Source organism: Limanda limanda, chromosome 8 (genome assembly GCF_963576545.1).
Source record: "Limanda limanda chromosome 8, fLimLim1.1, whole genome shotgun sequence".
In the NCBI taxonomy this organism is placed as follows: domain Eukaryota; kingdom Metazoa; phylum Chordata; class Actinopteri; order Pleuronectiformes; family Pleuronectidae; genus Limanda; species Limanda limanda.
The window spans coordinates 27,981,425-28,006,616 of record NC_083643.1 but is presented as its reverse complement, the minus strand read 5'-3'; the positions used below and the strand labels follow the sequence as shown (position 1 = coordinate 28,006,616).

The 25,192-nt window shown below is 39.4% G+C and overlaps 2 protein-coding genes across 2 annotated transcripts; both read right to left on the bottom strand.

Moving 5' to 3' along the window:
* Nucleotides 1–643: 643 nt before the first annotated feature.
* Nucleotides 644–15,863, bottom strand: smc1b (structural maintenance of chromosomes 1B). Its single transcript, XM_061077172.1, has 25 exons — nucleotides 15,755–15,863; nucleotides 15,201–15,389; nucleotides 14,544–14,656; nucleotides 13,248–13,451; nucleotides 12,338–12,576; nucleotides 11,909–12,167; nucleotides 11,322–11,462; nucleotides 11,086–11,168; nucleotides 10,682–10,889; nucleotides 10,337–10,522; nucleotides 9,248–9,439; nucleotides 9,004–9,150; nucleotides 8,619–8,756; nucleotides 8,014–8,130; nucleotides 7,701–7,807; nucleotides 6,544–6,685; nucleotides 6,182–6,327; nucleotides 4,409–4,562; nucleotides 4,171–4,269; nucleotides 3,894–4,050; nucleotides 3,539–3,693; nucleotides 3,051–3,202; nucleotides 2,639–2,708; nucleotides 1,324–1,434; nucleotides 644–1,240 (listed from the first exon to the last, which is right to left on the bottom strand). The coding sequence occupies exons 1-25, from the start codon at nucleotides 15,861–15,863 to the stop codon at nucleotides 1,097–1,099; spliced, it is 3,762 nt and encodes a 1,253-aa protein (XP_060933155.1). The 3' UTR covers nucleotides 644–1,096.
* Nucleotides 15,864–16,775: 912 nt separating this feature from the next.
* On the bottom strand, nucleotides 16,776–25,192 carry cpa4 (carboxypeptidase A4). The gene is made up of 11 exons (XM_061077173.1): nucleotides 25,036–25,192; nucleotides 24,020–24,101; nucleotides 23,196–23,330; nucleotides 22,933–23,031; nucleotides 22,386–22,487; nucleotides 21,851–21,952; nucleotides 20,891–21,001; nucleotides 20,488–20,578; nucleotides 19,222–19,421; nucleotides 18,436–18,520; nucleotides 16,776–17,072 (listed from the first exon to the last, which is right to left on the bottom strand). The coding sequence occupies exons 1-11, from the start codon at nucleotides 25,098–25,100 to the stop codon at nucleotides 16,885–16,887; spliced, it is 1,260 nt and encodes a 419-aa protein (XP_060933156.1). The 5' UTR covers nucleotides 25,101–25,192; the 3' UTR covers nucleotides 16,776–16,884.

The following is a 25,192-nucleotide window of genomic DNA, read 5'->3' as shown; positions in this document are numbered from 1 at the left end:
GTTCATATTTCAGCTAGAAAACCAGTAAGACCAGCAGGACTATCCCCAAGAAGTAAAATGAGGACCAGACGCAAAACATCTACAAAGAGACATAAAATTACCACAAAACCCAAAGAGCTCACAAGCAAAACCCTGAAATATCACTCAGTATCACCCATTTCTTGCCAAGGTCTGATACTCATGCAAGATGCACCAAATCTCGCACTCAGATATCAGTTCCCTTGATGTGCCTCATTTCTTCCATCAAGATCCATGAATTATTACATTGGACATCAGTGAAATGGTTAAAAAACACCATGTTCTGGCAATGTTAGAAAAATAGCTAAAATGTCCTGGATCTGCACCAATTAAAAGTGTTCTTCCCTTAACTATACCACATCCTTCCACCAAGTGTCGTGGTAATTTGTCCAGTAGTTTTTGCGTACTCTTGCTTACAGACAAACAAACAAACTATTCAACCTACACTAGTGAATAACCTCTTTTGGCGGAGATAACATCCACATACATAAAATGACCAGAGACACCGACTGACCACATTTGGATGCTTACTGATATTGAAAAATTACAAAAAGCATCGTAAGCTTTGTAGATTTAATAAACAAGACACAAGTCAAACTGAAAAACATAACTTATGACGTATAGGTTTTATGTGAACATTGAATGACGTGGAACATCCAGTAGGATAAAGAACAGCCGTTAACATTAAAGTTCTCATTTAAAGCTGATGCATTTGATACATAACCATTTGAATGCTGTAATTTGTAAGAGTAACACCTCTTTATTCAAGACAATCTTGGTGGGTTTATTCTCCCTGTTAAGTTTCAGTCTTGTTAAACAATCTTCTAAATATGAGGCTCATGAAGCAAACAAAAACACTAAGTGCCTTGACGTTTAAACATTTACCCAAGAAGGAAGAAATCCTATTTAACAAATAACCAAGAACGGTTTACTAAAATCAATGTAGGAAAACAGTCTAAAACACAAGTCTTAAAATTAGTTATAAATGAACTACTATGCCTTAACATTCAGTCAAAATCTGAAAACAGTGAGAGCTGATTTTGTCATTAACATATCAGCGGAAACACAAATGAGGGCATTAGGCGGAGGACTCCAGGTCTCTGGAATCCTGTCTTTGGTCCACTCTTTCCTCTGTGTCGGTCGGTTTGCCATTGTTTTCTTCAACCAGAGGGTACTGCTGCAGGTTCAAGGTCAGCATGCGGCTGAACATGCACTCAGCAAACTGTGACAATAATGGACAAACAATGTAGTGAATGCATTTTCATGTAATAAAGAAACTTCCAACATGTTAGAAATGTTTCTTACATCTGAGTAGACTCCCAGCAGAGCGTCTGCCTTGGAGAAGAATTCCTCCTTCAGGGAGATGACAATGATCTGCATGTTTTTTCTGGACTCCTTCCTGATGAAACTGGTCACCTGGATGTGAACAAAGTACCAACATAGTGCGCAGGTAAGCACACAAAACCAAATACAACACGTTTCCCGGTTTATTGATATTTAAGTAGTTCAAATCAAGCAAATAACCCAGTGGTGGTACACAAGTGTCATAGTCATCACTGTTGTGATAGTCCACCATGACATGGATTGTACAATGCCTTCAACACAGTGATAAAGCAACAGCCTAATATAAAAAATACTGCATTTTTATTACCTCAAAATTATCAGTTGTGTTCCGAATACTTTTCCTTATATTTTGTATCAAATTAAATGATAAAACATTATCGCTTCATCAGCTGTTGCTTACAAGGTACAGTATGTGATCAAAAGGAGCGGTCAAACTGATCAGTTAAAAGTGTGGTGAGGTCACGTCAAAAGTAGCCACTTAAATTTAAAGAGATGACTGGAGTGTTAGAACAAGACGGGGACATAGAGGCAGCAACAGGAGAGGAGACTCTTGTTTTCCCCAAAAGGGGCACCTCAGCTGGCTCTGTTGATTATTATTATTATTTACAGTATTATGCAATGAAGAGCGGTTCGAGTCACTTTCTTCTGTCGGAACCCATCCAAGCCAAAGAGGAAACTAACCAAGCCTAACCCTAACTTTAGGATTTCAGTTTTCAGTTTTCTGAGCCTTACTCAGGCCCAATGCAGATAATATCAGCTGCACTGAGGTTGTGTTACCTTGACACGAATGGTTATTGTTATTATTAATTATTGTCCAAATCTAGTCCTGTCTCCGGTATCCACACTCTATTATGCAGGTTCTGCCGTGTCATGAACACCAGCAACCTGATGTTACACTTAAAAAATATCATGTCTGTGAAAATGAGGAGGCAGCCTGCAAACGGGCAAAACTCTGTGTGCAGCCAACCTGCGGTAGAGGAGTAGGTCCCAAAACCACAGGAGTGTCACTCCAGGAATTTTTTACGACTGCTACACAATATAACATAAGATTAGTAAAGGATGGACAGATCTGACTTGACAGTGCAAAAATAAAGTGATATTAATTTTGGGTCATATCGCCCATCCCGGATACACGGTACAAAGTATTATGGTTAACAAAAAAACATGTACATTTCATAGAAAACATACGGAAATGGAAGTAAAGAGAAACTTTGTGAAAGTTTGGTGTTAAGTTGGCAGGAAACTAGTTAAACTCTGGATGAAACTGGAAACATACCTTGTTGATGTTAGTGTTGTCCAAGGCTGCGTCCACTTCATCCAAGACAAGGAAAGGAGCAGGGCGGAAGCTGAGAGAAAAGACACAAGCACCAGTGTCAAACCGCACAGCTACACAAACCACTGACATGAGTCGAATGAACCGAAGATCAATAGTTTCAGTACAAAAGTAAAACAAGTAAATCTCTGTGATATCTTTACATAGAGTTGATGACACTGAAGAGGAGAGTATCAAAAAGCTCTTCAAATTACATCATATATATTTTGTTACTCACTTCGTCAGTTTAAAAACTCATGGTCTTTAGCTGCTAAGTTCCCCATTAAAAATTGTTTCTTAAATTTAATAATAATCTGCTATATTGTAAATGTGATTTGTTGTCTGGTTTGTAGTTTTGTTGAACTTCCAGGATTACCTGTGAATAGCGAACACCAGGGCCAGAGCAGCAATGCACTTTTCTCCACCAGACAGATTGTCCATGGGCATGAAGGATTTCCCAGGCGCCACACAGTTGTAGTTGATGCCGCCGAGGTACGGTTCCTCTGGATTGTCTGGAGTCAGAATGGCCTGTAACACATACAGCACTGTATTGTAACTTATTTTAATGGAACTTCTCCTTTTAGACACCTTGTCCTTGTTTCTAACAAGGGGATTCTTCACAGAATTGACCTAGTTAACTTAATATTTTAATACCATGCAAAATTTAAATTAACAAATTTCCAAACACACAGGCAGTGTCAGTGAAGCTGTAACTTGATAACTTGGGCGCCAAAATGAAAGGCAAGACGTTCCGTGTCTCACACATGCCTTTCACACATCCCGGGCATAAATCAGTAGACTACGGCATATAGATAAATACAGACAGAGGAGGACAGAGGAAAACATGTGCATGTGTTGCTTCACCTGAGCACTGCTGTTCCTGCAAATTCTTTTATAGATCTGATCAATTACGACAGACACATGCTCGAAGCACTCGTTGAAGAGTTGGAGGCGCTGGGTTTTGACATGCTCGAACTCCTGGTTGCACTTTTTGGTTACTTTGGTGCTGGCTTCAAAGGCTGAGTGAAGGGGGGCAAGGCTTAATAACCAGTCCATGTACTTCAGTTATCACATGACAACTCAGTATTATTGCAACATTAAGCAACAGGTAGAAATCCAAAATGACTTAAATGTTTCAAAAAGTGGTTTTCAATGGCCAACATTTTGATGCAGATAGAAACGTTTCATTTTTAAAAGAAACGCCCGATTAAAGACATACCTTCTGTCACTCCCTGACACTTGTCCTTCACCTCACTCATCTTTTCCAGAGCTTTCAGGTTGGGGGCAGTGGTGCGATGCAGTTCTAACTCTATGGCGGTCACTGACTCCTTTAGCTTCTCTAGTGAAGCCTCTACCTCCTTCTCTCCCTGCAGACTCTGTATAAACATATATTCAATACATGTATGTGCTGTACAAATGTATTGTGGTACATGCTGGTCAAATGAATAAACAGAACTCAGATAAAATCAGGGAGATGATGAAGCTTCAAGTCTCACCCTGAGCTCAGCCTCCAGTTCAGAGTAATCGATGACGAGCTGTGCCTCTCTCTCGTAGATGTCCATGGTAGCTGAAGTGCTTTCTGATTCTGTGTCCGGCTGCACAACAAACACAGATCAGTCACACCAAAAGTTGTTTTCAAATAACTCTTACGTTTTACAGTAAATGTGCATGCATACCCCTTTGCAGACTTTAAAACACACACCTGCACTTCTCCTGTGTCTCTCTATGTCCTACCTGCACAATGCTGATTTCATTCAGGCTCCCTGACAGCAGAGTGATGGGCAGACTCTGGATCTTGCAGGCCAGCAGTAGGTTGTGTCTGGCCAAGCGTTTCTGCTCTAAAGCCGACTCTGCAGACATCACCTCCCGCTGAAGCTTCACCAACTCTCTGACAGAAGGAGAAACGTGCCCCTTTAAAAACACGGCTATTTGTTATGGTTTTTTGTTCAGAGCTGGATTTTATTTTTCGTCATCATAAAAGAAGAAGATAAGGTAAATATTATTTATTTACTTGTTCCAGCCTTTGCTTTGAGACTGAAAATGTGTTGTATATTCTTGTAGAAGCCACTACTGAAGTCTGTATATCTAGGAGTACCTAGCCTGGGTGCCAGACGAACTTAGCCTCGCCCACAACATTTGAGTTCGGGAAGTTCGGTCTGGCATTGCTCCTTTGGGGAGAAACTATGATCGAATCGAAGCGGTTCAGACCAATCAAATTGTCAGGGCGGGCTTTATACGATGATGGACAGATGATCCAAGTGACGTAATCAACCACGTCACCAAAGAGCGCTGCCTGCCGCTGGAGATCTGAGATGTGTCGATGCTGCCATTGAGTCTGTTTCAGGAGACATCGACAGCGCATTCATTTTGAAAGAGGAACAGAGGAACACGATCAAGGCATTTGTAGATCGAAAAGGTGTTTTTGCCGTCCTCCTACGGGAGTTTAATTTATCAGCTGTCCCCGATGCTGCAGCCACACAGGCAGTCAAATAAATACAAAGAGAGTGGGGGGGGGGGGGCGCTACGCTCCTCAGCACATATGAGACAAAAAAGACACATGTTGGGACGCTGTTGCAGTTAATGTTGGAGCAACAAGTAAGTGTATGCTTGAAAAAAACGATTTGACTCCTCGCTGGCCTCCTGCAGAGCCGTGACAGCGGAGCTCTGGAAGCGCAGCTGGCGGATCAGCAACTCCGTAGATTTCTGGTAGCGTTGGATCTCTCTCAGAACCTCGCTACCGGCCGGTAACGGTCCCAGGCTGGTAGCGGTGAGGCTTCTTAACGCCGCCGGTGGCCAGGGCTCTCACGAGCAGCCCTGGTCTCCAGCTGCTTCCTGGGGGCTTTGCCTCCGGTTGATATACGAGTGGCATTTGCAGCATTTCAATTGATTTATTTAGAGAGTGAATAAACTCGTGAAACAGACAACTGACAACAACTATGCGTCGCTTGACATACGTCACATACTACGTTGCTCTGATTGATTGTAGGTCTATCCAATTGAGCAAAGTGGCATTTTGTTTCCTGGTTCGGTTGAAACACACCCCATAATCACAGCCCAATGGAGCAGTATCAGACTCATATTCTGACTAGAATAATGAGTATGACAACGTCAGGCTAAGGAGTACCCACAATCTACTCACAATCCTCAGGTGTTATAGTGATGTGTTTGATTGGTGGGGCTCAGTGTCACAATGGAAATGGTTCAACGTTTTAACCTTATTAAGGATTTTCTGAAATGTCAATGGAGAAAATGAATGGAAAAGTTACATCCAGGATCAGTATAATCAAAAAGTGGGCAGTCACTGCTTCTCTGTGGTTTGCACAAGTTAACATCACATGTTACATTTAACATTTTACTTAAAGAGTCCCCATCTTCAATAAATTCTGTTACAATTACGTGAAAAAGTATATGACCTACCTCCCAGAGTAGAAAGCTCTGTATAAGCATCTGCTGCTGAACTAATAGAAACAGTGGCAATTGCACTAGTAATATTAGTGTAATTCTTACCTGTTGATTTCTTGAAGTCTTTGGGTTTTCTGGTCCAGCTCAGCTTTGGCAGCAGCCACCTGGTTCTTCTTAGACAGCAGCCTGTTGTTCAGCTCCAGGAGTTTGTTCTCAGCTTCCTCCACCAGCAGCAGCAGCAGCTCCTCATCCTGCAGAGAAACAATGAAACATGCAATGGCCGAAAAGTCTGATCTGATCCAGAGTTGTCCAGCACCAGTCCAAGAATCAACTTAACTCTTGATTCAACTTTTAGTTAGTGGAGCCGTTATTTTTGGCCATGCTGATTGGAAACTAAAATTGTCACTGTGCATAGTATTTTACCCTCTTGCAAATAACAAGAGGTAGTCCAACACTGAGATGATTACCTTCTTCTGCTCTGCCATTGACTTCTTCTCCTTGTTGATAGTTGCCTCCATTTTGCGAAGCTTCTCTATCTGCTGCTTCAGTTGGTCTTGTTCGTACTCCAGCTGTGCACTCAGACGAGCACGCTGAGACTCAAACTCCAGCCTTAGGGGAGAGGAATGATGCATCAATGTGTTTATGTTGCAAATGACATGGAGTCTTGCAGACGTACTGTGCAAATACTATAATTTTATAAAACAAGTATTCACAGTACTAAAACATGTACAAAACTTAATCTGTATTTATAAGAAAATTACATACAATTACATTAAAAAATTATAAAATTAAGTTTCCATTAGAACCTGTTTTGGAGTTCATTTACCACTGTTCACACCCACAATCCTCCATGAATCAAATCCCATCTCCTTCAAGCAATTCACGCTGTGAAAAGCTACATGTGTGTGTCAGAGTGTCCCGAAATACTGACTTAATCTCAGCATCAGAACGCATGAGGTGCATTGCATTTTTTACATAGGTTTTGCCTTGAAAATGGCCATAAATATATGAATATTTCCTTGTATAAAATTGGTCCTGTTTACTCAAATAAATACCAGTACTATACAGTATGAAGCCTTGCATCTTCCGCTCCTGAAACTATTTCACAATAAAAAAACTTCTAAGACAAAAGAATAGATTTTGTCATTGGAAATGCTGGAGTGCCTTTATTTTGAAACGCATACAGAAAGGGTTGCAAACATTTGTTTTTGACATAAATTCATGAGATAAAACAATAAAACTCTGGTGAAAGAAAATTTTCTCTGTTTATTCTGCAGTCAAGTACAATGTTTACCTTCACTGTCACAAACGTTTCCAACACTTCTGAACCCGTTTCAAAGTAAAAGCACTCCAGCGTTTCACTTTCTGATTAATTCCTTTGTTCTAACAGAGCTTTGATTGTTATCAACAGACTGTGAGATTAATGACAAAAGTCCTATTGTGATTGTATTAAAAGGCTCACTTAAAACATCTATGAAACTTTAAAACCCTACACAATTCCTGACTCAAAATCACAAATGAAATCTTTATCACTGAGGTGTTTATCATAAATCATTCATTACAGACCTGGCTGGTTAAATCTAGCACATGTCACACAGAAAAAAATGGTGAGCGGTTGTTGTACCTTTTCTTGTCAAGCTCTTCCTGCTGTTTCAGGTATTCCTGCTCATATTCTCGGATGCTGTCCACACCGATCTCAGCACAGAAGTCAGCAAACACCAGGTCCTCGATCTGAATACAAATATCATCTCATTAAAATTTGATGAGGTGTTATAACATTATCAGGATTTATTGAGTACAATTATGTCATTTGAACTTTTAAAGCTTTTTTCATCTTAACAGTAATGTAGGAAATGTAGAAAGTAGTGGTGTTGGAAAAATCTATTTTAGTTCAAGTCAGTATGAAGCGCTTGTGAAAGTGCTGCAAACAAAGGAACCTGATCGATCTGGGTTCTGATCCTTCTCATCGTTGCATCCTTTGCCTCCACACTTTCCTGCTGCATCTGGATCTGAGAATCCAGGTTTGCTAATTCACTCGCCATACGAGAAATCTCCTGGGAACCACAGGTAGACAGGAAAATACACTTAAAAAAGATACTGTACAACTGCTCATGAGTTGGGATCTAGAAAGCTGCACTGATTTTCAAATCTATGCTGAAACGAGACCTCTCTAAATATCGTCTACTAGTTAGAGATGTCCCCCATCCTATCCTGCCTCTTGACTGTCTGTCTCTCTCACACATACAACGTTTGAACCGGTAGCTGAGACAGCCAATCAGTTCAATCTGTTCAATTGGTTTGACTGTACGACTGTGGTCTTGGCTGTTAGGAGACTCTGGAGGAGATAAGCCCCTGCTTCATATGACATATTTACAAAAATGTGTGAGCTGCTACTGGAGTCATAGCTAATTGGTTTGTCGTATGTGTGAGCTATCTGCTTCAGTGTTATCATGGTATATCTTTGTGGATGCAAATTGAATATAATATGTCTGGAGCTTTGGTTTATACAGACATCTAAAGTAAAATTGGACTTTCATCATACCGCTTGGCAGTGAAGGATATTTATTTTCCGAAGGTTTGCCAGCTCATTTTTGGAGTATTTGAGGCGGGTCTGAGCACCATGAGCCTGAGCAATGATCTGTTTCAGGTCTGACTCCTTCCTCTTCAGCCTCATCAGAGTCTGCCATAAACAAAAAACACAGCAGGACTGTTCATTAGCATCCTAAAGAAAAGTCTTAGCTCAATTAGACAGTCTTGCACATTACGTTACATTATGTGTTATTTGGAAATTCAACAAAAAGTATAAAGTATCGTTGATAGAACTTATGTTGTTAAATAATAGATCAAAGTTTGTGTAGCTGAATAGAAAATAAACCAAAATAATCAAAGCTTTTGGTTATGGCTGTTGAAGTTACGTGGTGACTCACGCGTAGCTCAGCTGTAAGCTGCTCCCTACGTTCCCTCAGATGTGTCATGTCTTTCTCGTCCCAGCGGCGTGCTTTGCTCCGCAGATCACTGGAGCCTCCAGAGATCACGCCTGACTTTGCAAACAGTGTCCCGTCCAGCGCTACGGTCTTAAGAAAACTGAATAAAACATCTGCTGCCAGAAAAGGCAAACGTCCATCCTGACACATCCCGACTCAAACAACCAAGACTGACAATCAAGCTTACCTTATTCCGCTCCTGTCTGTCAAAGGCCATGCTCCGAGCTTCTTTGATCGTCTCACACACCAAGGTATTGCCACAGACAAACTGCACAACTTTTCTCAGCTGGGCGGCACCTGCAGCAGCGTTCACCTGGACAACATCCACCATCATCTTGGCGCCGGGCACCTCCCTCAGTCTCTCATTAAGAGGAATCACCTGGACACACAGTAGTCATGGTGATCACGTCTGTCCCAGGTGAAACTCATTACTATCAGTGATTGATTATATAAAGCAATTGCTTAGCATTATTGTGATCCCAGAACCCGAGGGAAAAGTAATGGTGCACTCACACACACTCACTCACTCTCTCTCAGACTCAGCTGATGTCTCCGACTCGCTACAGTTTAAAAGTTGATTCGTTTGAAACGACGCCACAATATCCACACTGATCATCACATAATGATTGATACTTTTCTTAATGAGGAAAATCTTTATTCAGAGCAGCGCATTCATCAGCCGTCCTGCTCGCTCTTTATACTCTCTCGCTCTCTCTCTCTCTCACACACAAACACTAAACGGAGATGGCGTGACTCTCAGTTTGGCTTGACACGGTTGACGCAGTGGGCAGCGGGAATGATAGATTCACAGAGAGGAGCAGTAAATTACTGACAGAGCTGGTAAAATCTGAAAAAAACAAAACCTTTCACGGTCCACAAATGTATGCAAAGACCACAAATGATCACTGTCAGCGGACTAAGTGAAGCTGTGCATGGCTCCCTGGGTGTCTGCCCCGGACTCGGAGACGCTGTGGCCGGGCTATGTGCCCTCCCCCTGCGTCCGTAGCCAGGTGGAATTTCTTCAACAAAACCATGTTGTTGGAATGGAAATAATGCTTTTCATTGTGTCAGCATTAAAACCAAAGCAGACCGACTTGATACCACGCACCAAACTAGACAATGTATAATTAAATATTTGTTTATTTATCGCTAGCATATTGTTATCACGATATTAAACAATGATATTGTTTGTTTTCCTAATATCCTGCAGCCCTTGTTTATCCTTTTAAACCACCTAAAAAGGTCAGGACTGGTTTTGGAAATGGTTTCAACTTACATCCAAGTAGTCGATGGGCAGAAAGGTTTCAGGTTCATAATGCTCCTCCTTGATAAAAGAGATGCAGTCACGGGCCACCTTCTCCGTGGTCACCACAATAGCATTCATGTAACGGCCAAACACCTTGGTGACAGCCAGCTGGTACTTCTTATGGATTGGACTGCAGAAGTCCACTAGCTGACCATACTGGGACAGGGAAAATAAAGGAATAGATGAATGACGCATTGGGTTAGTTTCTCCCATATTATACAACCAGATTTTATTTGTGAGAATTTACTGCCAGGTCTCTGAATTACGGGAGGTGAATCATATAGAATGATTGAGTGATATGAATTTTTCTCTTACCACAGATTCAGGGTAAAGTCTGCGTAGCTTCTCTCTCATCTCTTTGCGCTGCAGCTGGCGCCGGCTTTCCTGTGTGTACAGACGGGCATTACCCAGCTCCTCCAGCACCTGACCCATCTCCTGGTTCACCTCCTGGCTGCGCTGGCGGCCATGCTGCAGCTCTGCATTAAGACGCACCTCCTGCTGACCATACTCCTCAAGGGACGACCTGCGACATACAGTGCCTTTGTAACATAATCTTGGTTTCCTTTTGAGATTCAACATCGTAATGGTTAGTATTTAATTCTTAATTCTTCACTGATAAATCACCATGGAGTAATATCTCCCTGACAGCCAGGGAGAGTCTTACTAGAAGACATGACATTGTGCAAGACATGTGTTGATGAAGTACACTAATGACATACTCGCAGGTCCTGGTGTACTCCTCCAGCTTCTCTGCCCTACGTGTCAAATCTTCCAGCTGAGTGCGGTTGCTCCTGATGCCAACCTGCAGCAGGTGATTTGCAGTATTATAATTTATTAATCACAGATTCCGTGGTGACAAATAGTGCGATACATGTCTTGTTCAGCAGCTGTTAAGTCTGTGTTTACAAACTTCAAAAGATGTGTTGTGTCAGCAGAAATGTGTCTCCAACAGTACCTCCACTTCTTTCTTTCTGCACTGGTCAAAGGCCATCTTTTCGTAGTCCGCTTTCACCTCCCAGTGCAGTTTCTCTGCCTGCTGGCTGAGGACAGCTGCCTGCTTTTGAGCCAGCTTCTTCAGGTCCTTGTATTGCTCTAACTGAAGCAGATATATATGCACAAACATGATAAGGATGCTCTGACAATGTCACTTTTTGCTTACTGTTTCCTGGTATTTTCCAGCTGGCTGCAGGTCTAAGCTCTTATTTCAAAATCTAGGTCCCCCTTAGTCTGCAGCTGAGAATCTGGAACAGTTAAGAAGCCCCTGCCAGAGGATCTCAAAGTGCACTCAGGGTTGTGTGGGCAATCAAAATCTGTGATTAACTGAAGAGCTATAAGTAATGAAAAGAACCTTAAATTCAATTCTAAAATATACTTGAAGTCAATGTAAAGACGCTAACACCGGGGGGATGTGTTCCAACCTGAATTGACCATGTTTAAATGGATGTTGCATAGCTTTGGACTCCAACCTGCTAGTAGCTCAAATTGAATCTTGTAACTTACTTTGCGGAGAAAAGAAAATAGCGCTGTTTGACAAACACTTACCTGATCCTCTTCCAGCTCGATGTCCCTCCTGTGGGAAGCTCCCTGCTGCTGGGCCTGCTCCTCGTAGTTCTTCCAGGTCCTGTCCAGTTCAGCGATCTCCCATCGACCCTCTTCCACGTCCTGCTTTTTGATGGCCAGCACACTCTGACCCTTCTTCAGGGCATAACTGACCTCCTCAGCCTTCTTCATGTGATGGGTGGTGTTAACCTTGGCTTTGATGTACTGAGACCGAGCCTGAGACAGGATATGTTCATGGGCACTGGGTGACAGCAACAGATGAGGCTCTGGTTAATTCTAGTCAATGGAATATTTTCTGACACCCCATATATTGATATATAAAGAGACACCCCTAAAATTAAACTCAAGAAACCCTCAGAATTTGTTTACATTTAACCTATTTTCGAAACCCTCCTTCACACACAATCTCACCGGATTTCCTTCTCTGTGTGCTGCTGCTCTCTAGTAAGACGTCCCTGTTCCTTCTTGTCGGTTTTGACCATGTGCTCCAAGCGCACCACTTCATTGTTCTTTGCAGCTGCAGCCAGCTGTTTCTCCTTCTGGATGTCACTGAGTGTGTTGATACCCCTCTCATTGTAGTAGAGCTCAGCCAGGCTTAGCTGCAGGCGCTTCTGGTGAAGGTCGTCAACCATTGACTGGTACTTCTGGGCCTGGAGAAAAGAGAGAGATGTGTGTGCGTGTGAGTGTGTGTGGGGAGGGGGTTAATTGTCGGATGTCCACGCCTAAGAGAAACTAAGGTCATCAAATTAAGTTGGTGCTAAACAGTCCATATGCATTGCATGCCACTTGTGAGTAAAACTATGAGGTCTGGCTGTCTGCAAGGATGGTAAAATGTTATGGAATGATAGCGTGAGCGCAAGAACAAGCATGTGCCAAATAATGCTGTAAATAGCACCACAGAAAGTCATACAATGCATCAATGGGGCAAAACACAGAGTTATAGATCTCTAATTTTATAGTGAGAAGTGTTTAATTTGTTTGGTCAAGGTAATTAATGGGAAACAATGCTTGGACATTGCCAGATAGGGCATTAGCATTGGTGGAGGTATGCACCCTCAGAGCGTTCTGCCAATTTGTTATTTGATGGAGGGTTGATCTTTAACCTTCCAGTTTGATAATCTTTTGCCTAAGGTGGTGGCTGCTAGAACATTCAGGAGGAGAGGGAAGTGGCAGCATTATGGCGTGATCAAGAAGTTTTTAACAGTTCTCCTCTCTTAAACAAACATACCCAGAGTTTAAATCTGGAAAAACCCATCAGTTTCACATTTAAAATAAATGTTTCTCCTATGCTGACACAGGATGTTTATATTTGCTTCTTTACCTCAATTTTTTCCTGGGACACCTGCTTCCTCTCTACGGTGGCAGACTTCTTCATGTTAAACTGAAACTGTGTATTCTCTCTGGCCTTCAGCAGGGCCTCTTTCTTCTTATCATACTCTGCAGCAAACTCTCCCGACTGACTGATTAGCTCGAACATTTTCGTCCTCTCCTTCGGGTCCTTCAAAGCAATGGACTCCACTGCCCCCTGGTGAGAAGTATCATGATTAACAGACTTGTTTTGCATGGCTTTTATTGTATTACAAGCCATTACCAGCTGTGCCTGTGTCTAAAACACCCCCTATGTTTTATGTCTTAATGTATTTATTTCTTTATGTAGTGATGTTCAACCGTTGTGTCTCGCATTTCCTAATGTTTCCGATGGCAATATTTCTGTTATCTTTTCAACCGTGTTCATAAATTTCTCTTTTTTGTATAACACTGAAAATAACATTACATTATTTTCTGAATAGAAATAATTAGGGATTCACTAAATAGATTTTTTCAACAAATGTTGATAACAGATAATTACCTGCTTCTCATGGCCAATGAAGATAATGATTAACCAATAATCTTACATTCTTTAATAAAAAAAAAAAATTTAATATAACCTGATCGCTGAATGTGAACCGGCGCACTCCTGTACTTGCAGTGATGCCTTGCTCATGTTAAAAGTCTTCATCCAGCTACTGAGCCTGAACAAAACTAATTTTACTTATGTCAGAGATCCATAGGAAAACTTGCGTTGGTACCGCGTTGGTAAGGTACAGACCTTTCAGGTGACGTATAAGATTGGTTTTGTTAAAATATGCAGTCCTTGTTCCTTCCTAATCCAGGAAATTGCTGTGCATTGCTGCCACCTACTGACTTAAACATCATTGCAATTATCGGCTCTTTTTATCAGCTTACAATTCGTTATCGGAATAATAAAAAGCCACTTATACCAGCATCCACAGCAGGAAATATTGTCTGACGATAAACACTTGAGTTTCAGTACCCTAGTAGCATTGGTAAGCGGTATAAACAAGTTTTACACAGTTTTTATCAACAATTATAGCTCATAATATTAAGACATCATCATTAATATACATGTTTTATTAAATGTTCATATACTGCTTATAGAAACGGAATAGGAGGATTTAAAGTGATAAGTGTTAGAGCTGGTCTTAATTATGCTCCACATCTTATAGTTGATGTAATTTCTGCAAAATGTCATGTAACTACTTCAAAACAACACCCATAAATAAGTTACAGTGAATAAAACAACACTGTTACACATTTCGGTCTCTTTGCAGTTTACCTGAAGCACCAGACAGTTTCGGGCTTTGGTCACAACGCCAATCTTCTTTAACTCTTCCAAGTATTTGGCAAGACTAACTTGAACGCCGTTGATGCGATACTCAGAGGTGTTTCCTGAACAATAAAATGAAAAGAGGTGAAGACTGATTGTAAACAAAAACTCCCAAACACTCTGAAGATAATAATGCGAGTTTTCAGTATTTGATTTTTAGATTTTTCAGCACTGTTACCTAAATTTGAGACAAAAGTATTAATCAGCATATATTAAATCCTAAACTATTTATTATACAAGTTACCGAATTTTCACTCTGTGACGGCTGTTGAAAACGGCTATCACTGTTATGAATAAAGATATCATTATTATTATCAATACCAACCACTTTTAATGAGGAACCAAGCAGAAGGAAATATGTGAGCAAGGTTATTCTTATTAAAGAATATAAAGGTTCTATGTCAAAGGATAGAAAGTTTGATTAACTCAAATTAAATACTGTGTTATAAAGTAACTTAACTACTTCAAATTAACTCCACTTCAACCATCAACATACAAATGTTACCGTGTGAATAATACTGTAATAATTAATGTGACCTGAATTTTGACAGCCTTACATATTTACTACTCTTCTCTGCAATCTGCTGTGAAGTGATTTAAACCCACCGGTGATGCTCCGACGGAAGACGGTCTCCTGCTCCTGGTCGTCACGGTACCGGATGGAGACCCGGGCCGTGTTGGACACAGGCTGGCCGATGTGGGCTCCGTGAACCAGGTCTCCAAGGTGCTTTACCCGGAGGAGGGCAGCCCGCTCCCCCATGGCGAAGCTCAGGGCGTCCATCACATTGGACTTGCCTAGTTTGAATTGACTTGTCACATATGTCCTGCTTCAATAATAAAAGTCGATAAAGTTCTACACAGAGGTGCTTGCTTCTGCCAGGTTAATGACAATGCCGAGCATTTTCTCTACATATTCAGACCAAGTCTGGATTAACAACATTTTTCATTTAGAGCATAAAGGTTATTTAAACATATAACTAACTGTCAATATAAAAGGATGCTAGCAGCATGAACTAAAAATAATTAACTTCGGCTAGTTGAAACACCAATGATGAAGCTAGCATCGTCTGCTAGCATTAGCGGCTAGCATCGTTTGCTAGCATCCGCGCTAGCATTAGCTGGCCAAAGAGCAGCAGAACTTGACGTTTGAAGTTACTTACCAGAACCATTTGTGCCAATTACACAGTTAAATCGCATAAACGGGCCGATAACCTGCTTCCCTCGCCATGACTTGAAGTTTTCAATGTCAATTTGTTTCAGATAACCCATTTTAAGACCTCTTTAGCAAACTGGATGGAGACCCTGCCGTCTGCACCAGAGACGAAGTGAAAAAGGATGAAGGGCGCAGGTGCACATCCGCTCCAAGCGGGAAATTGACGGGTTCTTTGAAAAGCTTTTCAAAGTACAGGATATATATGCACGTAGACATACTACATACATTCATACTGTACATACATACATACATGCATACACACATTGATACTGTGCATTCATACATTCAAACAGAATCAAATTATAGAATAAGTGCATAATATTAAGAGTCCAATGTCTATTATACATGTATTAAATCTAAATATATATATTAAAAATGCATGCATAGATTAGTTATTTGTAGGTGGGACTACAAATGTTTTCAATGCATGAAGAACTGAGGTGGCATGCGAACAGGGCCCAGATTTATATGCCACACCAGTATTAACAACTGTATCGTCATATCCATTTAATTAACTTTAGTTTTGACTCATGTGACTAACAAAACCCAAAGGACAGTGAACAGATTTGCTTTTGTAATAAGTCATAGGCAAATGTTTACATCGAAATATCTCATCTTTCAAGTCAAGTCCTGACTGTAAATGTGGAATGCCAAGTTAAGGCCTATTTCAAGACCCCGCCTATTTAATCCTTAGATCAAACCCCTACAACATAAGTAGAGTTTATTTGGTTATATTTTAGAAGTCTCATGTTTGTGCAAATAACTGCTCTGTAATATCATGGAATATTGAAATGGACAAAGCAGAAATATATTTTAAAGGAGAAGTTAAGTAAAAATCCAAATACTATATCAGGTGGAAAGTGTTTTGAAACTCAAGTCACATATCATGTGCAGTGTTTCTCTACAGATATAAAGTCAAATTTCAAGAAAGTCAAATAAAAGTAACACTTGTAGATTGACACAGAGACAAAAGTATACTGTTTTGACTTTATTGTTCAGTCTTGGAGTCAGATGTCATACATCAGTGTAGAATACTGAGTAATGATGTATCCTCTATTCATGTTCATACATTAGTCATTAATAAGGATGGTCACGGACATATCCCATGATATATTTCAGGGCCTGCCAGGTCTCGGAGGCGGTGGGAATGATCTGATTGGCCGGCAGAATGAAACCATAACGACCCGTGTCCCTCAGCTCAAAGGCAAAGGAGTATTTGATGCCCAGATCGTAGGACCAGTCAATGCTGCCCCCACTGGCTTGATCTGTGTGGAGAGGAAGACACATGATAGTTATGTTAATGGAACAGCTCTAATATCAATATTAATACTGATATTTGTCAGGCATATTACTGTTATTTTGTTTAATTGAAGTTTTGTTTAATGAATTAAGATGTATTTTGTTTCAGCTTCAAGAAAGTCTTTACACAGTAGTTAGAACTGTCAGTTTATCATAATTAACATCGGAAATTGTGATGTTCGTTTATTTTACTTAAGTGAAAGCAGAAATACCAAACTTTAAAAATACTCAATTACAAGTAAATGTCATAAATTTCACTTCAGTAAAAAAACATGAGTATTATTAGAAACATTCAAGTGGTTTATTATTGCAACGTAAAGATAATTGTATTACTTTGTAAATACTGTATAGAAATGTAATATATTTAATAAGATGACATTTGCATGTAAAACTTGCAATGTCACTACTAACTAGGGTTGCAAAGGGGTGGAAAGTTTCCGGTAAATTTCCGGAAACTTTCCGGAAACTTTCCACGGGAATATTAAGCACGGGAATTTTGGGAATTTTGAAAAAAAAAAAAAAAAATGCAAATTAAACGCTGAGCAATAAAAACATCATTCAAAACTCTATTTTAAAGATGTATGGAATGCAGCACAAGCTGCATGTTGAATTTCAACCCTCCACTGTGCATTCTTCCATCACATGCACAGATAATTCCCAGCATCCTTCACACTACAGCAGGGCTACTGTGGCCTGCTGTAGTGTGCAGGACTAGTCAGGTAAGTTTCAATGATATTACTGGGGAAAATATGTTAGCATGCTGATTGAGGATTGTTCATCTGTTCATCTAGCCTATTTCCATTATAATTTATCCATCAATTGTAAAATATTTTTACAGACTATTCCAATTGTTTGGCTAACTATTTATATCTCTGGCATTGCATGAGTATTTTTTTACAAACTTTTTTCTCATCTTATTCTAAAGAACAATGCCACGTGCACTATCTCATGTGTGGAGACATTTCACCCCATCCATATGTGACAGGAAAGGCCAAATATTTTACATAAGTGAAAGTAAGATTACAAATGAATGTGGGTAATCATATTACAGATTTATAATGTTGATGTGCACTATGGAATTGTAACTTCTATTCATATTGTTGCTTAGTTTATACTCTAGAGAAGTGAATCATTTTCTAAAGGCTGGTCATTTGTATGTAAATGTTTTACCTGCGACATGGAGTCACTACTTTGATGTCCACAGTTAATTAATGCAGCTGACCAAAAACAAAAAGTCGACTATTGTACTACATCAGCTTTCTGTAAGGTTTCTAACTGAAGAATTTGAGATCACATAATATTGTAAAGAAGGATGAGAGAATTACTTACAGATGATGTTGCAGATGCTTCCCACTTTGTACCTGGTGCCATAAAGAACAGCAAGCTTTCCCACTGCAGCTCTGCCAATAGAGTCCTAGAGGAAGAAAACAGCACATTATACTGAGGTGAGGAAATGACAACTAATAACAGAAAGAGAAGGAAAAAAGCTATGAAGTTATCCTTTTTATATTCATTAAAGGCTTAGTCAAATGGAAAATTATAAATGAGACAACCTTGGCAACTTGCAAGGCTGAAGATGTAGACATTATTTTATTTGTCCACAAAGTTGTCTCACAATGGTTGGTCAAGCTTTGTTCAGACTGCAGGCAAATAAGACTTGTTTTCAAAACGCACTGTAATTTACTATTGATCAGATTGGTGTGTTAAACCACCAACCCATCTGCATGGGTTCCTGTAGCAATGACTTTCATGTGGAAAAAAAACCTCCATGGCAGAGGTAATCAATTTGAATATTCCAAAAACAACAAGGCCTTCATAACATATGGGTAACTGCCGGTCAATTGTACAACTGTGTTAACATGAAGCAGAATATAGCTGAGGAAAGTGAACCAGGCGTAGATAGTCATTCATAGGTAGTAATGATGAGTTTATATTTTTTCAACCCCAGAGCGGCTAATTTTAATCAGATATAAAATTTTAATTAGGAAATAAACTGTAAGCCCCAGTTCTTTAGCCAGGGGCAAAAGAATAGGGCATTTTTCAATATCCTACATCCTCTCATTTAGAAGCCTTGTTGATTCGACCCTCCCAGTCTGCTATTTTCGGCTCTCTTACCAACTCCTGCTGATGGGGCACGGCTCTACAGGAATACCCGTAGGGGTACATGAGCAGCTGGGAGTAGGCATGGACGGAGATGAAGGACTTGAAGTTGCCGTGGCTCTTGATCAGGTTCACCACGTTCTTTACTTCGATCTCGGAGTGAGCTGAGGGGCCGTGGTAGGAATCGGAGCAGGGGTTCTTACTGGCTCCAGGACCTGGAGGGAAGAGTAGAGAGGGAGACGCATCAGGATGAATAAAAGTGCTGCAAAGAGGGAGAATCAACAGAATTTCATGAGCGATCAAAGTGGCCCCATTGGAGTTTCACAGTCCATCACGTACCTGTTACAAAAACATTTAATTCAGTTACATAAAAGGTTCTATTCTATCATAAAGTATTATTTTTTCATGCCTGTAATGTTGAGTTTTTGTTGATATTGGGATCCCTGCCACCACTAACTGACTAATTATAATACATATAATTAAATTCATGGAGCTATGTTTCTAATACTCTGCCCCATTCTTCTGACATCCGTTATAACTGAACTCATATTATTTTTGCAAAGGTCTCATTTGTGGAAGAGCTGTTGTATTGAAGTACAACAGCTTGTACATATGTTCCTAACAAAGTGGCCACTGGCTGTGTTCTCCTGTCCACAAATGTCCGTTGTTTTACCTTGTAAGATGAGGTAAAATCATAAACACTTCCTACATGGGTTTTGCTGAGGTTGTTCTTATCATCAGGGAACTAATAACAACAACACAAACAATTCATATCAAAGACCAAGGCATTCATGTGTTAACCTAAAACATGATGAGGAATGTGGCAGGGGATTTCTATAACTGTGTCTGAAAAATAAATATTATCCTTTTTGTATAAACACCATCTCCAGATAGTAAATACGTTTTTGTGTAGTCTTGGGAATATGAACTGTTATTTTTTTTATCATATTATCATAGGTGTAATGTACATTATGTACGTTTGTATTAAAATAATTTGAAAAAGGAAGAGATAAGAGGATAGAGGGGTTCTTCTCTCTCTGCTTAGCGATATGACATAGTTTATGAGTTGATTTTAGTGTTTGGATAGACCACGTACAGAGTATATAGAGTATATGTCACATTTTAACTGGTTGAGATTGAATGACTAACTATTAAAATGTTACATGAGTTGAAAATCTGTGTATATATTGTTTAAAATTAGTGCAATGTCACAAATACCATATACATTCTCTGTGGGCTGACCATCAAAACAAAGTGTACACAATGTTCTTCTGTACTTACCCCCAAATCCAGCATCCCAGTTCCTGTTGGGGTCAACTCCACGGCACACAGAGCTTGAGGTCCTGGAGCGGGTCTTACGCCACATACGGTCCTGTACATCAGACAGCTTCAGTTAGTATCTATCATCATTTTCATTTTGTCTTTCCATGATATAAACTGCATTTTTCCATGGTTGGGTGAGTTATATGTACTTCAGGTTGTAATCCTCTGATTTCAATATAACATGAGTAAGAACAATATAAGTCAAGTTCTACTTCTTGAGAAAATCAATTGTCCAAAAAAATAGCTCTGATTGTTATCATGTACCCCTCTCAAAATATCCACCTTACAAAAAAACAAATTCAGTGGGAAGATGAAAGCTTATACAAGTTTAACACACTCCTATTGAGTGCTGGTGACATACGTTGGTGTGGGTGTAAACATAGCCGTCAGGGTTGGTGAGGATCAGCATGTAAATATCCATGGTGTTCAGGAGGGAGTTGAGGGAAGCATCTGTGGCGTATTCACTGACAATCTGAACAAGAACACAGGGCACTGAATTTTAAGACACAATATTCTCAAAAACAGAAAGAAAACTTTGATATCTTATGCATTTTATGTGACAACAGTGTATGTACCAGAGAAGGAAAATAAGATTATTATCAAGAAGCTATTGAGGTGAAATATAAAGTCAAATGCACTACAAAAAGTATACTTATTAACTTACATATAAATCAATCAATCAATCAATCAAATTTTATTTGTATAGCCCACATTCACAAATAACAATTTGTCTCATAGGGCTTTAACATGGTGTGACATCCTCTGTCCTTAACCCGCAACAAGAGTAAGGAAAAACTACTAAAAACCCTTTTAACAGGTAAAAATATGTAGAAACCTCAGAGAGAGCCACATGTGAGGGATCCCTCTCCCAGGACGGACAGAAGTGCAATAGATGTCAAGTGTAGGAAAACACCATCAGGATTAAAGATTTTTAGGAGCATAAATAAAGTACAATTATTAATATGGTGTTCACTAAATATTATTTACTTTTCTCAATTAATCAATACATTGTCTAAAATGGGGACATTTTTTTGTCCAACAAAACTAAAACACAAAGAAATTTTATCTGTTCTATCCTCATATTTGAGAAGCTGGAACGAGTGAAAGTCAATTAGATAAATACATAAAATAAAATAAAAGTGAATGTAAATAACACAAACAATTAATCAGCTGTCAAAAAAGTAATTATTTTGTAAATTAATAAATCATTTCAACATTTTATCATATTATAACTGTATCTGTACAGCCCCTTTTCTTCTGATGTTTTTCTTCTGTTAAGCACGAATCAGTTCAACAACATAACATCATCCTGCTGTGGTACCTTGTTGGCTGTCCACACTCCGGTGGCCTGTGACACCCATTCCCTGGCATGGATCCCTGTGTCGATCCAGATAGCAGGACGCTTGGTGCCTCCAGTGCTGAACTAAACACAGAGGAAATTCTGATTAAATTCCCACTTTTTTACTGCAGCCATAGAACTGTTGGACATTCAATTCCCTTCAGCAGCTGTGTGATATACAGTGGTTTTAATGTAGCATGATGTCTCCAACAAGTCTTTATCTCTCCTTAAGAGCTACTGATGAAGAAGCTGAGTAGTGAGGAGCTAATACTGGATAATGGGTGCTGACCATCCCCATAGACGTTTGCACAGATGAGACATTGATGAACCTAAAAATTACAGTGTCAAACTCACACCTTCATTGTATCGACTGTGGGCAACATTGACTTTCCAATATCAGATTTTTCAGTCGTCCTTTAACTTATTTGTCATAATGCAAAAACACAGATATGCAGACCCAAACAATACAATCTAATTATTTGAGTTGAGTGAGGTGTTAATACTATTATTATCTTACCTTGAGCACATACATGGGCCTGTTCTCATAGGATCGCCCAATCTCCTCTTTGGTGACCAGCTGAGGGTACTGAGCCACCAGCGTGTCCATCCAGCTGTAGATCTGTGAGGGAAGTAGCATTCAAATACAGCCAGAAAATATAGGGCTGTATATTTTCATTATGTTTTACTTGTCTTCATTCATTTAAATGATTTATTATGATTGTATATTATCTTCCTGATGAGGAACAGCTTATGTTCATATTCACTGAATCATAATTCAATTTATGATCACAATAATTATTTAAAAGCAAAGATAAGTAAAACCTTCTGATAGATTTCAAGTTTCATTAGCCCAAGATCGGACTTGATATAACTGACTAGACTAGACGAGAATATATATATAATATAATATAATATAATATAATATAATATAATATAATATAATATAATATAATATAATATAATATAATATAATATAATATAATATAATATAATATAATATAATATAATATAATATAATATAATATAATATAATATAATACAATATAAAAGTGTTTATAGCCTACTGTCTCAAGACGATGATAGGCTCCAAAGTTGAAGCTCCTGGTGCTGCGCTCCTGCATCCGGTTCATCTCCATCTCAGCTTTCTCCTCATCAAGGACCTCCTGAAAGTGCGATTTATGACATTTTAAAAAGATCAGCATCATAATCACTTCATTATCAGGGTCAAATTAAAACATAGGAGACAAATAGCCACAAAACATCACTGATAAATCCCCTAAACCATTCTGACAGAGGTAAAAAGTATCACTGTGTGCGAATGACAAACCTGCATGTTTTCAATCACGACGGTGAAAGCGATGGCATGGGCCTGGAGGTACTCCTTCACAGAGCTCAAACTGGAGCGTGGCACTCGGATGTCTACGGGAAGCTCAGTAGAGACTGGGTGGAGCCAAAAGTCCAGCTGGTCAGACAGACAATAAGGAATCACAGACTGGACACCAACAAAGTTGAAGGTGAAGTGTACTGAGCAGAATGCTGTTGTTTTTTAATTTCTCAAAAAGATCCAGTGAGCATGGAATGGCAAATGTTAAATAAAGATATTATATTACTCCTAATTAAGGATCTAAAAAATCCAATCTGACATTTTACAGAAATTCACTATAGAATTAGAGATTAGAATTAGAATGTATAAGAATGTGAATCTAAATGATCTAATGCTCAAGTCAACTAAAACAAATGAAATTCATAATCAGTTGCTGTTCTATATGTAGAATATGTATTTTCTATATTTGCTTGCTTCTGAATCCACATTAAACTTATATCTTCTAAACCTTTAATATATAGCGCACAATAATAAAGAGGGGAGGTTAACAGCCAGCAGTGAACAGGTCTCGGAGAGTTTCTGACAGGAACATGACTCTGTTAACCTTCAACAGACAGAAACTCTCAAGTGGATTATTTCAAGCTGAACTAGGTTTTTGCCCTCGGCTCTTTTTAAAGTTCGTGGGAAAGCTGTTTGGCACAAGCAGCTGAGAAAACCTGAGCGTATGTGTTTGCAGTATTACTGTGTGTGTGTGTGTGTGTGTGTGTGTGTGTGTGTGTGTGTGTGTGTGTGTGTGTGTGTGTGCGTGCGTAGGTGTGTGTGCATACCTCCCACTCCTCTTGGGTCTCCATGGCCCGCAGGAGTTGGAGATCTTCCTCCGACCGCACATTGACTCTTATGACCTGATCTCTGGAGGAAAATAAATTTAGTGTGAATGATTTTATTATATATTCAATTATTTATAATGTTTCTGCATTATGCCCATAGTCATGGCAGTTTACTGAGTTCAACAATAGAGGTTGATATTTAATTCATTGCTGTGTTTAGAACGTGCAGAACAGCTTGTACCCAGACAAATTATTCCCACTCTGTTGCCTTTATCGAGAGCGTAATTATAACTTGATCCCCCTCTAAAAAGAATCACGTTCTACCCATTGAAAACCAATTGGTTTTATTTTTCATGCTGAACAGGGAGGAAACATTATCTAACTTCATCTGTACAGCAGTTTAAACACAACTTTGTTGATTCAAAGTAACGCATAAATAACAGCGAAATTATAAACAAGACAAAAGAGTCGGGCAAGGCCTTGGACACAAATATAGGAATTTTAAAATCCTGTAGCTGACAGGCAACCAATTCTCTTATTCTTGTATTCATTGTATTTGAGACTGAATCTTCTCATTATAAATCAAATTGCAGAGCTGATGGATTCTGAAAATCTCTGGAATACTAGAGATACTTGCAGAAAAACATATGTTTACCGTGTAGAAACATTTTATTTTAAAATTAGCAAAGTTGGTCATAGCAAAATTAAATTTGAATTAAATTCTATAATTTCTGACAAGTGGAAATTGTTGTTAGGTGCCGCATGTTGGCCTGATTGAAGTATCTTTTATTTGATCAATAACATAGTATTTAAATCAATAGGAAAAGAAAGGTTAAATGATAGCGGGAAATATTTAAAGCCCTGCCAAGCTTTAAAATATAAATGGTCACATAAAGTAAAACTTTGACAATCTCTGTGCCAACAAAAGTTAAGAGTCAAATGTTGAGGTGAAAAAAATAACCCTAGAATAAAATCACTATGATCGTTCTTTCAGCAGTGTTCACAGATAAACTCACCCAGTGAAAACCCTCTCAGCTGCAGCTGCAGCCACAAGCACCAACACCAACCAGAGACCTCTCATCTTGCCTGTGTGTTCAGACCACAAGAGTGTTCAGGCATCAGATCTCCTCATCTCCTAATATCACCAGCAGACAGGTGGACCGTTCCCACGAT